Raw genomic sequence first — 17,839 nt, 5'->3', positions numbered from 1 at the left:
ACAACAGTTGAAAATTGGTTCACATGCATTGATTTTGTATTATTACATCATGGTTCGATATTTAATGAAAACTCTATTCAAATAAGTATTTTGCTTTTTCAGGTATAATTAATTCTTTTCTCCATTCAAACCTAGTCTTAATCCCGATCAAATTAGAATAAGATTATATGCAACTTCGCTCCCATTTCAATATAATGCAAGGCTACTCTCACAAATAGCTGTCGTAACTTGCGGAGCATTTCCAACCAAATTTTAACGCTTAACCTAGCTGCTTTCTAGATTCCAATTAAAAGTTGCGTCAAACAAGATAATATATATAATCCCATAATATACTCTTATCAATTACTATCATTAACTATCCACTCTTTTCGGTCCTTGTCAACATGAGCTTGGGCCCGTTCACATTCAGTTGGCGATCTAAAGATTGCAAATCTTTATGTTTACGTGATCTCACAAGAAATTTTTACTTGAATCCAATCTATTATGAATGCAAATTACAAAAATATAGATTTCATGTAATATTTTATTAGAGAAACTGACTTACCCATGTCTTGAGTTTACACCGGTTCAGATCCCCTCCATGACATTTAGTTTTTAATATAACATATTTTCTCTCAACATTTTCCTCAAGTCTGGATTTATAATTTTATTAAAGCAAGGACATTTTTTTTTCTGAAACTCCTATATTTTTTATTTCATAAGGACCGTCTAAATGCAGCATGAATTTATTTGATGGAGCCAATGGGGTCTAACCAGCTTGAGATTAAGAAAAGCACGCAAAAGTAGTGTGAGCGAACAGAGTAGACTGCCCTTTTGCAATGGGATTTGGATTTAACTAAACTTCATTCAAAAAGATTAGGGATATTCAGTGGTTATTCAAAAGCTATATACACCAGAGTTGAAGCCATAAACAATGCAGAATTTGGAGCAGAGACAAAAGTTAAAAACGTAAAACAGCTCTTAAATTATGATAAAACCAAGCAAAATGAGCATTCTCGCGAACTGCCAAAAATAATCCCGCTTCCACTTCTCAGTTATGCATCCTCGTCGTTGAAGATGTGGCTATATATAAAACACGCTCAAGCAAGCCATATACATCTCAGAGATTTCTTTCATGAGGTTCAAGCCAAGGGAACCCTAGGAAATCAAAAACTTCTTTTTCAGTGTCAAACTTTAGGCTTGCGCTTGCCTTCGCACCCTGAAACAAAAGTAACTCTTTCTAAGAAAAGAACGATAGAACTCCTAGGCACACAGAAGATCGTGAAAGTCAACTCATTACCCTTTTGCCACCTGAAGCTTGAGTAGCTAGATATAGTCCAGTATCATCAAGCCGGTACCCTTTGGATTCTGCTAACAATCTCAGCCTGCAGTCAAATTGCCAACTTATTGATACGTCCATAGAATATTTAAATATCGAGTTCTTTAACCCTGAGGTACAATTTTTGCTGAATTGCATGTATTGCCCTTGTAATTAGGTAAAACTAACTAGAGATTCATTTAGAAATATATCCCAATTCAGTTAGTTAACTAGACATAAATGACCTACGAATGTAAACTTACCTCCTATTTAATACATCATTACCAGTCCATGCTATCAAACCAAAAGCATGTATGTCCCTTGGATATACCTGAAAAATGGAATACGAATAAAGCTATATTAGTCATTTGGACAACTGCAAGTCTGCAACTCTTAATCTAAAAATAGGAACCTGCATCAGAAAAAAGATGGCTATAATAATCGAATTAACAGAACAACTAGGAGAATCAAACCATAGAAAGTTTCCAAGACACATTCTTATTTGGAATCAGAAAGGCTACGAGCAACAGAAAGTTTCTGGTAGTGAAATAAAATATCAGAATCATTTCAATTTTTTTTCTTGGGGCAGGAGTAATGATTGGAATTTAGCTAAAAGTATATCATAAAAGAAATATGGATCAGTTGGAAATGGGAAATAGAGGTGGAGGTTCTAGAAACAAGTAGCTGCAAAGAAATAAAGTGGTTATATTCAGTTAAAGGAAGTTGCAGGGATAGTGCCACATGTAATGGACTAACAGAATGGTGGGTGAGAGACCTGTATAAAAAGGAAGCTTCTGTAACAGAGTAGGTGTGGAAATTTTTTTTATCTCAAATTAGCAGCTTGTAGCTAGGGCTAGCTCTGCTGGCACGGGAAATTGTATTTCCAGAGGATTATTTTATCAAACATTTATATCTTTCTTTTTCTTGTTTGAGAGTACTGTGAGAAGCCAATATCAGAGGGTTGTAATTCTTCTTTTGGATACATCTTTCTATTGAATCAATATAATTTTCATTAGTTATGCTACCATTTCTGTCTCAATTTTGCATTCCAAATTCCTAACTCTATCAGGTAAGGCACAGGGGAATGTCGAGTAAAGTTGGCAAAAATCATTGGAAAAATATTCCAATGCCCACACCCTAGCAGGGAGATAAATGAAAAAAATTAACACTAGAAACATAATTTGAAGATAGAACTAATTGTCAAGTTTACCTTGAAATCTATGCGGTGTCGCAGTTCTCTTCCAGGATACGTACAAAGACCAAAATATGTGTCAACACCTGAATCAGTGCCCTGTCATGTTACAAAGTGGCAAACATAAAGAGGCCAGGCAATAGTTTAAGAAACCATGATATGGAATCTATACATGAGTCTGATGTAAGAATTTGATCCAGAGGAAAAAAGATGGAGAACTCAGGAAGAGGAAGAAAAAAGCTAAGCTAGAAAACATGAATCTTTCGTTTGATATGATTCATTTCATAAGAGATGTAAAATCAGGCAGAACTTTTCAATTTCTTCTAAAACGAATTTTTTTAAAAAATTAAAAGGAAATGAATTTTTCCATTCCAAATAAGATAGTTGGGAAAATAAAAAAAAATGAATTGAATTCTTGCGAAATTTTAATTCCAAATAAAGAGGAAATGTGAATTCATCATCTCAGATCCGAAAACAAAAAGTTATCGGTTAATGGTGTCTCATGCAATTACTTTTCAGCAACTTTAGAAGGATGAGAATTATAGTGCAGTAAAACTAATTTCTAACTTGCATAATTCAAATTATCAGCAAATGTCTTAAGGATAATTTGAAAACTGTGTATTCTGCTTTTGATGATGACCTCAATGCCCCCATCAATTAGCCCACATAAGGGAAGAAAACAAAATGCCTTCTTCAATATGCTACAGCTCTATAATTATTATCTACTCAGGTAGTCTGTTAAGTTCCCTAGTTAAGGATCGTGTCATGGGTTTGCGGGTAGGAGAGCTGCCTTCAACTGTGCCCTTGCCTTTATTACAATTCCTTCCTCTTCGGGTGGAACCTATGATGAAGGAATATAAGAGCTCAATGGAGGGAGCTCAGATACCTCAAGAGCTCTTTAACTGCAACAATGCTAGTGTGTTTTCATTTTCAGCCTTCACATCAGCAAATGACAGAAGTGTTGATTGCGAAATAGCAAACAAGAGTACCATCGTGGTCATCCTATTCATCTCGACGAGAAAGAGCATCAGCCACTTTGTTTAAAGAACCTGCCTTGTAGTCCACCGAAAATAAAAACCCAATAACTTACTAATCCAATGTTGTTGAAGAGAAGTGATCAGACGTTGTTCAAGCAAGTATTTGATATTATAATGGTCAGTCTGGATAAGGAATTTCCTCCCCCAGATGTACCACAAATTCAGAATCAAAATCTAGCAATTGAAGAACCGGAGAGTTTGGAAGTGTTGCCTTTAATTGTTGAAAGGCCTCCCTAGCTGCAGTAGACCATTGAAAATTATTTTTCTTCAATAAATTTGTAAGAGGACTTGCGATACTACCATAATCTTTAATAAACTTCCAAGAGTAGTCTGCAAGGCCAAGGAAACTGCGAAGGGCTTTAATAGAATGTGGTTCTGGCCATTCAGTTACTACTGAAATTTTGCATGCATTTGCTGTCACCCCTACGCCACTTATGACATGACCTAAATAGGACACCAATTTAGCACCAAAAGTGCATTTAGAGTGCTTTAGGAATAAATGATATAAGCGTAAAGTGAAAACCTCACGAATGTGGCTTAGATGCTTATCCCATGATTTACTGTATATTAGAATGCCAGTACAAACTTTCTCAAATGAGGAGAAAATGTATCGTTCATAAGTGCCTGAAAAGTGGAAGACGCATTAGTAAGGCCAAATGACATAACTAAGAATTCAAAATAGCCATTATGTGTGCAAAAAGCTGTTTTTTCCACATCTCTAGTATCCATTCGAATTTGGTGGTAGCCGGAGTGCAAATCCAGTTTGGTAAAATATTGAGCCTCGTACAACTCATCAAGCAATTCATCAACCACGGGGATAGTGTTTAATTCCTTGTAATCCACACAAAATCTCCACGAACGGCTTGGACGGATTATAACTTGTTGAAGCATGGATGCACATTATTTTTCAATTTCATCCTTTTGCACATGTGGGTAGCGGTATGATCGGACTACTACAGGTGAAGATCCAGGGAACAAACAGATTCGATGATCACATGATCTTATGGGCAGCAACCCATTTGGCGCATGAAATAAATCAGAAAATTCTACCAAGACTAACTCTAAAGAGGAGTCTCTTGTATCTCTTATACAATAGACTTGTGGCTTGAGCTCTTGTTGCCGACCATGTAGCGTAACTTGCTTCCCTTTTCTAAGAAAATCCATGGTTAAAGCCTTGAAATCCCATACAATTGGTCCCAAAGTTTTGAGCCACTGTATTCCAAGAACCACATCAAAACTGTCTAATGGTAATAAATAAAATTTAATAGGAAATTGTTCACCTTCGGCTTGCAACTATTCAACACATAGCCCAATACTCAAAACCGACTTCAATTGGAGCCGAGGCAAGGAGCCAGTAACAACAGAAGTCGAAGGTGAACAATTTTCTTTATTACGATTCCCTCCTCTTCGGGTGGAACCTATGATGAAGGAATATAAGAGCTCAATGGAGGGAGCTCGAGTACCTCAGAGCTCACTAGAAGAGAGCTCCAAATCTTGAAAGAATTTGAGTAAATAGTTTCTGCTTATTTTATTCATCAGTAATAACTCCTTTTTTATAATGAGGCTTACAATGCAGATAACTAATCAGATACAAGCACAGTTTTATTTGAATTTGATCACTTATCTAGCTAATAAGATAAAGATAAAATCTAATCTAACTACTTAATAAATTCAGATAGAGATAGATCTCTTAATTTGAAAGATAAACTTCTACTGATGGACTTCAAATTCTGTTTGGAGCGCTGCTTGTAGTACTTACCTTCGAACGCATTCATAACATAGTCACTCCTTGCCTTACTAGTCTTGGCATGGTACCAGGATACTAGCATTGTAAAAATTCAAAATTTACAGAAAAGCCCAGCAATAGCAAAGTTACCTCCTCACTGTGAATGCTAAATACCAAATCCTCTCTTAAGAACTTCATATTCTTCAAATGATTCACGAATCTTGGTAGAAAACCTTTATGACTGTAAGCACCAAGCAAAGTCATAAAATTTGAAAATATTAGTACTTGTAATGATCACTTGAAGCTGAAAAGCCAATGTCAAGACTCTTGAATATGTTAAATTGCCTTACACAGGATCTAACATTATAAATGATCAGGGGATTAGAAGATCCTTGAAATTATGTTCTTTAGCATGCATATCATGAAGTATTAGGGCATGAGGCATGATGAATATATTGAATTAGCAAATGACCATGACAGTACATTCTATTTGTACTCAAAAGTAATAAGTCATTAGAGACCCTAACATTCTACTTACATTTTTTATGGGATAACCTTGTATTTACTATCGTATAAATATATGAAATACTGATGATGCAGAAGAAACTCTTTAAGCATGAAATACATGCAGGGTGGGAGGGAGGGAATTTTACCTTTTCCCATCAGGGTGAGTAATTACCACATCCAAATCCCCACAAGATGCTTTTCCTCGTCTATAAGATCCTCCACATATAATAACCACCTTCAAGATAAGTAAAAGATTAAAAAAAAAGGGCCTAGATTACTGCTTCTATGTAGAATTTATTGGGGAAATCATAAGGGTACTCTTTAGTTCTTTTAGAATTTTGTAATGTATCTATCTAAATCTGTTAGCTTTGATTTCTCCAAACCTCTGGAAAAAGCATGAAAAAAAAAAAGCTAGAATGGTATGATTAGGGGTATTTATTTAAATAACAGGAATAATTTTGTAATTTCTCAATTTCGGTAGCATTATCTATATTTCTCTAGGAGTTTTATTAAAAATTCTTTGTAGGTATTCAAAAGTTTGTAATGTTGTTTCTAAGTTGATCATTAAGAATTTTAGCAATTATGCTTCTGCAAGTTGTACGATGCAATTCAACCAAAGGTGTGATGCCTAACAAAGGGATTACTTCTTGTTTAGATCGTTAATTCTTTTCAAAACCCTAACTGTTCCAGCTAAATTCCAACTCATTCTAGCAATGAAGTAAGCCCACTGTCCTGCATTACCCCCTCCCATTTTATTCCTCATACCGTTGAAATTACAATTTGAATCTAATGTCAGTGGCTGACTCACCCCTCAATCTATTGTTACCTTGGATACTTGAATCCAAGACACCTATCACTCAACTGACCCCTTGCAGTCTTTTGATTTCTTTTATTACCAGTTCAGCTCAGAAGTTAATAGTTTCTCACCCCAGGCAATATCTCTTCCCCAGCTTTCTGCATAAGTTGTTCCATTTCTTGAACCTGCACGCCAAAACTAATGTCAAAATTTGAGAAGCAAGCAACCTGAAAATATAAATGGATAAACTGTCAAGTCCAAAGGAAACCTCGTTGCGTGGAATCCTTGTCCTAATATCATGAAAATATTTCAATCCTAACTTCTGTGCATACGTCAATGAATCATCATTCTTAAGATCATCTAGTGTGCGATATCCTTTCTCATACAATTTAAGGGCAGTGGCTGGACCGATACCCCAAACTTCACCGAATAGACTAATTGCCCGTACCTGCACTTGAGAATTAAATGGGAAAAACTAAATTTGCCATTTACATCATTTTGTTCATAAACAATATTTGAGCACTAGTGTAATCAACAAATGAATTTCAATTTTTCTTTTTAGTTTTTTACAACTGCATCTTTAAAACTGTTAAGTCACCCAATTAAACACTACAAAAAGGCCAAAGGAGAGATTCTAAAATATGAAAATTTAAGGAGATAATTAACATAATTAAGCATGAAATTCTCATTTGATTGTCAAGAAACAATACATCAACCAACAAGGCGCAAGTCAAAATTCTACACGTAAAAATGAATAGATACAAGCACATGAACATACCTATGTATGAAACACAGAGAGAGAGAAAGAGAGAGAGAGGGAGGGGTGGGGAAGTAACCATTCCGGCTCCATTTGGGTGATAAGAAACTAATGCACCCATAAAGACATTTCTATGCACGAGTATGTGTATGTGCACATGCTTGCATGAGTCACATGTGGAACTCTGCATACGTGGACACGAACACAGTTAAAATATCTATAAATTTTTACATGCACGCAAAGCAAGATTCTTATATCTGACTCTGGGTAAACATAAATTCTGAGTGCAATCTCTGCAAATGAAAACCTACAAATGCGCATAGACACGTATTCATGCATGCATGTGTGCACACGTGTGTGAAACAGGGAATGAAGATCTATGTATCTGCTCTGTGAACAAATGAAAATCAACAAGCACATGGACGTCGGCACAAACAACTGAATTCTGTAGATGTGAAATGTGGATTGTGATATCTCTAGAGTCTCTGAAAACCTCTAATTACCTTTTCATCTGTTTCAAAATGTTCCAACTTGGACAATTTGCCAGTAGTCACTATCTCCTGTATCTGGCACCATCCAATGCCAAAGAAAAAAATAATAATTCAAGGATGATCAGAAGGTTAAAAGTGTGTATAAAAAATGCAGAATTTTATAGCACAGGTACCACACTTTAGGCTACATAATCAATTAGAAAGCTCTGCAGATAATATTTGAAGGCCATTGGATCAATTATAACTAAAAAGGGAATGGGTGACTTTAATTGAACTTCATGTGTAAAATCTAAAAAGCATATGAACCAAGTCAAATTAAAATTAAATAAGAATATTGCCATGCAAATTATGATGCAAAGAATGAAATCCTAGTGAAAAATTTTCAATCAAATACCTAATAACAGGGGGAAATATCAAGTAATTCTACCATATCCACTTAAAATGAAGAGAGGAGGTAGGCAAGAGACTAGATAGCACATGAAACTTTACAAAACAAGTAAACAAATTTACAGATATAGCAATTTAATCTTAAATCTACCCACTCACATGATCCTGCATTGACTTCCCAATCCCAGGTAGATCTTTGACTTGGTCTGCACTTTCAATTTTGTACGGCAACTTCTCAATAACTGTAATAGCCTTGTAATAGCTAAATGACCTACGATCATCGCCCATTGCTTTCCAGTTAAAAGTGAACACATCACATCAGACCACTGAAGCCAAGAAAAAAAAAGGGAAATGCATACTAGAAGTACATTAGCAGAGGAGAAAATTAGTCTCACCCCTGTATATGTTTATTAGTTTTCCAAATATTTCAGTGATGTTCCTGTTTAGATCAGGTGGACAGTATGGCAGGGATGACTGCAACAAATTGTACTGCATTAGTATATGTCAAAAGTATCGCCAAAATAAGGGCCTGTAGCACATTATCCGATATAATAGTGGGGCTTATAATTCTTTATCTACCTGACAATAAGGATGCCAATTTTGATTTATTAAAATTAAATGCATACGTGTCCATGCGTGCGTGCACAAAATTAGAATTCTGCAAAGCAATTTAAACTCACTGTTGACTCAATCTTACATTTTGGCTTGGTGTTCTGGGAGTCCTCGGGCTCATGATTGTTGAGCTTAAAGCAAAGGGCAAGCTGTCAGAACTACTGGGACTATCTGGTGAATTTTTTACAGCATTATTTTGTTTATCTGCTCCGTCAACTAAACCCTCAAGAGAAGACCTCATCTTTTTCTGAGGCGATGGTTCATCACTGCCAGAAGTGTTTCCATCTGCCGACTCTTTTACTGGAGACTTGACTGGATCACCTTTTCCTTCCGAATCAACACCAACATAGTATGAATCCTCAAGTACTTTTTCTCCTAATCTCAAGCTGTCCTCTAGCCACTGAAAAAGAAGAACTCTCTACAACAAGAAAGTGAGTGTAAATCATTAGAATTTCAAACCCAGAGGCACAATTCTCATATACACATGCGATAAGAAGTACCGAATTGGCACTGGTAATTGCAATTTAATAAAAGGCATAAACAACCACTTCAACTGCTGTCATAGTGAAATTGCTCAACGATGCGTCAGATTCTATGAGGAATGTGAGGAAGAAATTAAGAAACTCACTCCTTTAAATCGCTGTAGCTGTTCTCTGTCCATTTGCTGGAGAAGCGCGTTAGAATTCATGGCAAAAACATGAGTTATCTTCTTCGATAGGCGAGTCTCAATAGTAGCCCCCATTTGTATCAGTTTTTGCTTCCAAATCTTCAAAAACACCAAAAAAACCAAAAGGAAAATCAATTCAACTAATGAAAGTTAATCTATAAATGAACGGTGAGAAACCTGTAATCGGAGTGACTGAACCCCGTTCTCAACCAAGAATACGACCATTCCAGAGAACATTCCATTTGGCTCGGGAGATGGATTCTTATTAGTTTTAGTTCGCTTTGGCGCCATTTAGGTTCTGACAGATTCTCTAGTCTTTTCAGTCCAAGAACTCTAGCAACAGCGACCGCTCATACCCTCGTGAGGCGGTGAAGATTCAAGCTCGCAAAATTTTAAACGTTGCTACAAATTAACATATCACCGTTACAGTCTAACGTGCATTTATTACGACACGATATGAAACTTTATACTAAAATTTGTAGGGCTTTACCCCGAAGGGAACCCTTCCAGAAATTCTCAATGGCCTGGGCCAAACCCAGGCCAAAGAGGGGGTTTGGAAATAGTTTTCAACCAGCAATAGACGCGCCTCGGTTAGAACCTCATTAGCTGCGTCATTGCCCCAAGCGCAAAGATGCCGGGATAATCGATTTTGTCTTTTTTTATTGGGCCTTCTCCTTATCTGGTTCCCTCTTGTTTACGATGTGGGATTCCCGTTATTCAACTCGCCAGTTCTTTTTCCCCCTTCGGTTCAATATCCATTTCAATTCTCGCCGGAAAGCAACCAATGAGAATATGTATTTTTAATCCATTCCAACGGCTAAAGAGGACACATTGTGAGGATTGTATATTCTAACATTTTATTTTCACTAATATTAATCTTACACATTTAATACTCATTATAATATAAATAAATTATAATTATTATATATATAATTATTATTATTTAAAGATTTCATATATTACTTTCTATTTTTTAATATTATTTAATATTTAAATATATTATTTTAATATTTATATATAACTCAAAATTTAAATTTTATTAATGTTAAATTAATTTAACTAATAAAATAATTATATTAGTTAATTTATCATTCACTATAAATTTAAATTTGATTATAAGATTATCATCTACTTATAAATTTAAATATATATAAATTTCAAATTTTATTAACTTTAAATTATTTTAAATAATAAAATCATTATCTACTTAAATTTTAATTATATACTTAGATAAATGTAAATTTTACATATTATATATTTATAATTAAAATTTTTAAATGTTAACATTTATATTAAATTTAATACATTATTTTTATTATAATAAGTAATTTAATTATTTAAAGAAAACTAATAACATTAGAAATTAATTTCAAACTTATAATAATTATTACTTATAGCTATATTAATATTTATATTATTTTAATTTACTTATGAAATATTTTTTAATTTTTATTATGAATTATAGTTTATCAATCATTATAATATATATACAAATAACTGCAATAATCAGGAGATAAATTATTGTCATAAAATCTTAATTACAAATAATTACTTCAAATTTTCTCAAGTTGGCTTATGACAATATTTTTTTGTTGTTCTTCCAAACAACAGCACCAAAAATTAAATTTATCTAAAATGTGTAATAACATATTTTAATTATTTTTTAAATTTAATTTATACAATCTATTAATTTTAAATTTAATATTATAAAAAATATATATATATATATATATAATATTTATCAATTGTAATATAACTATATTACAAAATCAACTTTGAATCTTCTTTTTTATTTCCTTTTATTTTTTAATACTAATTTTATTTAGATATTTCTTATTTTAAAATTTTATTTTATTAATAAAATTAATTTAAATAATAAAATTATTATTTATTTTAAAAATTTAAAATTTAAGTAATAATATTATTAACTATAAATTAATTAAAGGCTATTATAAATAAATAAAAGATTTAAAGGTATTATTTAAAATCTTAATATTTTATCTCTTTTCACTTTCATATATATATATATATATATATATATATATATATATATAATAAATGTGTACTTACAATTATATCATTAAATTATAAATTAATAATTTTTTAAAATTATATTTCAATAAAATTTAATTAATTACCTATATAATGATTAGTTTAACTTAAATTAATTTAAAAATAACTATTACTTAATAATAAAATTTAAATTTAAAAAGACATTAATATAATCAATTCAAAATTTAATTTTTTACTTTTTTAATTATTATTTAGTCAGAATAAAAATAAATATATTATGATCACATTCAAAAAGTTTTAAAAAATATCTTATTTATCTCTTTCAATTATAATGTATATTTTATAATTTTATTTCATAATAATATATTAAAATTATAATATTATATATGAAAAAAATAAATATAAAATGAATTTATAAAAATATTTAAAAATTATTAAAAATAATTAATAAAAATATAATATTATATATTCGGATAATTTTAAAAAATATATTTTCTTTAATTTTATAGCAATATATAATATTTTTTCTTACTCTTTTTGTAAAAAATTTCCAATTTGTCATTCACTTACATAAATAATTGTTATATTGATTATCAATTATTACATAATATTTATATATAAGAGTAGTACACAAATAAAAATTAATATATTTAAAAATAATAATAAAATTAATTTTAATTTAATTTAATCTATAGATTTTAAAGATTATAATCGATAAATTTTTTTATATTTAGATATTTTAATTTAATTGATGTATAGTAGTAAATTTATTTTTAATTTTTTATTTAATTAATATTTTTAATTCTAACTAATTAAATTTAACTTCAGAGGTTAATAATTTTAATTTTAAAATTAATTTAATTATATTTTTATTATTTTAAATAATTTTTTAAAATTTTTTAACAAACTTTAAAATTAATTTAAATAATAAAATTACCATCTAATTTATATCATATTTTACTATTAGATTTAATTAAAAATTCATTAAATTAAAATATTAAACAATAGTTAAATTATTTTTTATTTTTTATTTTTTATTAATATTTTTATTTTTCACTAATTAAATTTAACTTTATATTTTAATTTATATTTAAAAAACATGAATTTATTATTTTTATAATTATCTAATATTTAAACATGTTATTTTAATAATTTTAATTTTAAAATTAATTTAATTATATGTTTATGAATTTAAATAATTCTTTTAAAATTTTATAGTAAACTCTAAAATCAATTTAAATAATAAAATTATCATCTAATTTATATTCTTATTTAAAAAAATTAATATCAATATATTTATATGTATATCTTTTAAGACTTTCTTAATTAACTATAAAATTAATTTAAATAATAAAATTATTATCTATTTTAAATAATATGATTATCAATTATAAAGTAATTAGAAACTATCGTAAATAAATAAAAGAGTTAAGAGTAATATATAATTTAATATTAAAATGTATAAATAATGTAAATGTATATAAAAATATTATTAAGAATAAAATTCTAAGGTAATTATGTCAACGCAACATGAATTTATATTAAACTGAATCTTATATCAAAATTTATATGAAATATCTATTATTGAATTATTTTCCTAAAAAAACTTTTATATTAAAATTTTAGTTAGTCATAATTAGCTATTTATTAGATTATTGTTATTATGATTTTGTTAAAGATAAATTTTGAATTAATTATGTTAGATATAATTTAAATTTATAATCCTATTAAAATCTCAAATTACAATTTACCATATATTAATCTTTAAATTTATTATTAATTTAAGTAGCTTAATTTTGTTTACAGTATGTGATAATTTAAGTTAGTTATTAAGTTAAATGATTTTTTTTTCTTAATTAGGGATAAAAAAATTCGAAAATTTAACTTTCATATAATTATCATCAAACGAAATCTAAATATCTAATTTAACTTTCATATTAGATTATTATATTTGATTGATTCATAGGAAGGTCTTCAAAGAAGTGCCTTCTACGCCGCATTGCTATTGATAGAGATATACTATTAACCATGCAAATGTAATAGTATAGTTTTTATGTTTTTCTATTGACAATTATATCTATGTATTTAATTAGATTTTTGCATTAAATAAATTGGTTTTCAGCATATGATCAATAATTGTGATTAGTACATTTTGTATGTATCTAATTGGACCAAATAGAGAATGGATGTTTATACTGGCTATTAAACATATTCTCTAGGACATTAGAAATATAGTTTATGTTCTTAATCTTGATTTAATTTAATATGAGCAAGCATTTGTTATCTTGTGCTTTGATTCATTAAAGGGTGAGTTTCATTATTGGAATAATATTCTCGGTGGATTGGGCAAAGATAATTTGTGTTTGTGAAATATTAATTAATGATGGAATCCATGTCTCGATTTAGAGATTGATGATGCACTTTAAGTATGCTTATAAGGTTTCATTGTGTAAACCCTGCAGGTGGATTTTGAATCCGACACATGAAATAAGTTGAGCGACAATCTTAAAGTTGTATTGTTATTTAAATAAATTGTCAGTGAGTTATTTAAATAACAGCATCAGTAATCTTAACATGGAGAACATAATATTATTATGTTGTGGAATTGTAAAATAAATAAGGAGTTCAATCATGAATTTTTAGTGGTATAATTCTTGATTAATTATAATAAGAATATGTTGGTCCTACATAGGTTCTTATTGTAATTAGTGGCCTAATTTATTTTATTCCTGCGGTCCCTGTAGTACCCTAGTTGTTTGGAATAATAGGGTTTTTATTTAAATAATAAATGGATTATTTTATTTAAGTAATTGATAATTATTTTAATAAAATAATTTATTATTTATTTATTTATATTAAATGTTATTTTCCTATGGAAAATACGTTTTGAAGAATATAAATAAGAAAAACCCTAAGTTGAAAAGACGCTTGCGTTATTCTTTTCTGCCCACTCAGAAAAACTTTCTAGAGAGATAGCTAGGGTTACTGCAGAAGATCGTGGGTGACTCCAAGATCTTAGGAACAAAGACCGGTGAGCGATTCTGCGCTTCAAGAGGTCAGTTAATATTTATGTTTTTAGTTTCCCTTGATATGTGTTTCGGATCTGGGTTGTTTCCGCTTAATACCCGCTCCCATCAATTGGTATCAGAGCCTTTCGAAACCATACAGGGTGGCTAAATTCATTTTGCCATTAATATCATGTTGTTCGTTTGATGTTTTCTGGCGATTGAAACATGATTGTTGTTGTTTTATATACTGGTTTTAATTTAAATCGTTTTTGATTAAAAATCTGGAAAAACGAATTGTTGTGATTAAATATTAAATAAAAAAAAAAGGGAAACAGAATGAACAGTAGAGAACAGAAGGTGAGTTGGCGTGAAACCGGAGTCTCGTCGTCGGCAGGCGGTGCGTAAGGCCTCAAACCTTCGCTAGCTCGTCGCCGGTAGACTGGTTTGACGTCCGGAACTTGAAAACGGCAGCAAAGAATACCAATCGGTTTTCTGGCTTGGATCGCTGGCGAGCTTCTAGGTGCTGGAGTGGATGGGCGGTGGTCGCAAAGCCGCTTGAGTCCTGGTCCGGCGCGGTTGAAGCTCTTCAGACGGCGGCCATGGAGTTTGAAGGGAAGTGGCGGCGGCGGCTAGGGTTTCTTCGTGAAGAAGAAGCTGCTGCCTGCCGAATTTCTGTTTTGGTGCTCTTTTTTTTTATAATTTTTTTTAAAAGACCCATATATATTTTTATTCACTTTGAAGTCCAAAATGTGTAATTTTATTTGCAAAATGGTCCCATTATTTTTATTATTTTTGCAAAATTAACTTTATAATGAATTTTAATTAAATTTTTTTTTAATTAAAGTTTTAATTATATTAAAATTAATTTGTGGGTGTTAATTATTACTTTTTAGTTGTGATTATTTGCATTTCTTCCCCATCGGAAGATGTCATGTTTTAATATAATTACTGAGCTAGTCTAATTTGTCTATATTAATTTAATTCTCCATCTGAATAAATTAATTGGGGACATGAATTAGATATAATTTTTTCCCACATATTAATATTTATTTAAGAAGCATGTTATCTCCCATCGAGTAGTATGTGCTGGTCTTATCTTATTATAATATGCATAACATGTGTTTGGTTGAATTCTCCCATCGAGGTTACTATTCATGAATGTTTAGATATGCATATGTGAATTTTGATATCATTGTTGTCAATGTGCAATTTTTGGTTTAAATTCATTTTTTTTATTATTGATATGCTGTTTTTTTTTGTTGTTTAATGCATAATCTTACAATAGAAATGGCATCATTCAGTCCCCTTGCCAACATCCTTACCCAAAACAAACTTGAGGGTTCAAACTATGTTGACTGGAAAAGAAATTTGGACATTTTACTTACTGCTGAGGAGTACAAGTTTGTGCTAAATGAAGAGTGTCCTGAAAAACCCGGTGAGGGTGCCTCTGAGGAGGACACCAAGGCTTACCAGAAATGGGTTAAAGCTGATGAGATGGCGCGATGTTACATTTTGGCTTCTATGTCAAATGTTTTGCAGCATCAGCATCAGAAGATGGACACAGCTTATGATATGCTAGCAAATCTCAAGGAGATGTTTGGAGACCAAACTAGTGCGGCCAAGCAAAATGCACTGAGGGAGATTCTTACTTCCAAAATGGAAGAGGGAACCCCTGTTAGAACTCATGTCTTGAAGATGATGAGTCTTCTGAATGACATGGAGGTTCTAGGTGCTGTGGTTGACCAGACTACACAGATAGAAATGGTCTTGAACACACTGCCCGCCAGTTTTCAGCAGTTTCGTCTGAACTATAACATGAATAAGATGGATTTTACTCTGTCTAAATTGCTGAATGAGCTGGTAGCTGCTGAGACTATCATTAAGCAAGGAGCTCAACCTGTTGTGCTTAATGTTGAGCGAGGTTCTTCTTCTGCCCAGAAAAAGGGTAAGAAGAAGAAAAATGTTCACAAGGCTAAGCCCAATGCAAATGGTGCTGTGAAAAAGCCTAAGGGCAAGTGTTTTCACTGCAAGCAGCCTGGTCACTGGAAGGCACAATGTCCAACTTGGTTAGCCAAGAAGAAGCAAGGTATATCTTTTTTCTATATGCTGATAGTTGAAACTTGTTTAGCGGTGTTGACTACACTCCAATGGTGTGTAGATTCTGGAGCCACTAATCATGTCTGCAATTCATTGCAGGGGTTTCAGGTAACTCGTCAGCTAAGTGAAGGAGATGTAAGCATTTTTCTGGGAGATGGCACAGAAGTTGCAGTTCTAGCTATAGGAAATGTTTCTTTGAATTTTGAGAATAAAAGAACATTGGTTTTGAAGGATGTTTTATATGTACCTTCTATTAGAAGGAATTTGATTTCTGTTTCTAGTTTGAGCAAGAATGGATATTCGGTTTGTTTCAATGAATTTTATGATGATTCAGTCGTTATTAAATTTCGAAAACAAATGATATGTTCTGGCTCAATGATTGATGATCTTTTTATTCTCAAAGTTTCACCTGAACTGCAAATTCCTAATTCTGAAATTAATAACTTTGATGTCATTGTTTCATTGAAAAGAAAACGTCCTATTGATTTTAGTCATACCTATTTGTGGCATTTAAGGCTTGGTCATATTAATTTAGATAGGATTTCTAGGTTGGTCAAGGATGGACCATTGAGTTCATTGAAAGTAGAGGCACTACCAACCTGTGAATCTTGTTTAGAAGGTAAAATGACTAAGAGGCCTTTTCCTATAAAGGGTAATAGAACTAGTGATGTGCTTGAATTGATTCATTCTGATTTGTGTGGTCCAATGAGTGTCCAAGCTAGGGGTGGTTTTGAGTATTTTGTGACTTTCACAGATGATTACTCAAGATATGGGTATATTTACCTGTTGCGCCGTAAGTCTGAATGCTTTGAGAAATTCAAAGAATTCAAGGCAGTAACGGAGAAACAACATGGAAAATATATCAAGTCATTGCGGTCTGACCGTGGTGGCGAATACCTCTCTAGGGAATTCATTGCTTATTTAACAGAACAAGGAATTACCTCACAGTTGTCTGCACCTGGTATGCCACAACAGAATGGTGTAGCAGAAAGGAGAAATAGGACACTTATGGAAATGGTTAGATCAATGATGAGTTATTCAGATTTGCCTATTTCGTTTTGGGGATATGCAATAGAAACAGCAGCATATATTTTGAATTTGGTTCCATCTAAGTCAGTACCTATAACTCCTACAGAACTGTGGACTGGGCGAAAGCCTAGTCTAAGACATGTTCGGATGTGGGGTTGCCCAGCCCATGTGCTGAAAGGGAAAGCAGATAAATTGGATTCAAAAACAGACTTATGCTTCTTTA

General features: G+C 31.5%; 1 protein-coding gene and 1 non-coding gene across 4 annotated transcripts; both read right to left on the bottom strand.

Annotated features, from left to right (window-relative positions):
- Nucleotides 1–824: 824 nt before the first annotated feature.
- Nucleotides 825–10,115, bottom strand: LOC110610021 (DNA polymerase lambda). Of its 3 annotated transcripts, XM_021749894.2 has the most exons (15): nucleotides 9,960–10,102; nucleotides 9,647–9,871; nucleotides 9,431–9,568; nucleotides 8,888–9,220; nucleotides 8,586–8,664; nucleotides 8,350–8,480; nucleotides 7,816–7,878; nucleotides 6,824–7,003; nucleotides 6,687–6,740; nucleotides 5,906–5,994; nucleotides 5,403–5,493; nucleotides 2,508–2,588; nucleotides 1,561–1,628; nucleotides 1,280–1,364; nucleotides 825–1,198 (listed from the first exon to the last, which is right to left on the bottom strand). In XM_021749894.2, the coding sequence occupies exons 2-15, from the start codon at nucleotides 9,758–9,760 to the stop codon at nucleotides 1,100–1,102; spliced, it is 1,605 nt and encodes a 534-aa protein (XP_021605586.1). In that variant the 5' UTR covers nucleotides 9,761–9,871; nucleotides 9,960–10,102; the 3' UTR covers nucleotides 825–1,099. The 3 variants fall into 3 exon arrangements, 2 of the variants coding, with proteins under 2 accessions (XP_021605586.1, XP_021605579.1); XM_021749887.2 differs by having other exon boundaries at nucleotides 9,647–10,114; XR_002487149.2 differs by lacking the exon at nucleotides 825–1,198 and having other exon boundaries at nucleotides 1,297–1,364; nucleotides 2,508–2,575; nucleotides 9,647–10,115.
- On the bottom strand, nucleotides 9,952–10,102 carry LOC122721885. Its single transcript, XR_006348666.1, has one exon. It is a non-coding gene; the product is annotated as a U4 spliceosomal RNA (small nuclear RNA).
- Nucleotides 10,116–17,839: the final 7,724 nt, after the last annotated feature.

The sequence above is a fragment of the Manihot esculenta genome, chromosome 1 (genome assembly GCF_001659605.2).
Source record: "Manihot esculenta cultivar AM560-2 chromosome 1, M.esculenta_v8, whole genome shotgun sequence".
NCBI classification, from domain to species: domain Eukaryota; kingdom Viridiplantae; phylum Streptophyta; class Magnoliopsida; order Malpighiales; family Euphorbiaceae; genus Manihot; species Manihot esculenta.
Note: the sequence above shows the minus strand (reverse complement) of the source record. Positions and strands in the feature narration are given on the sequence as shown.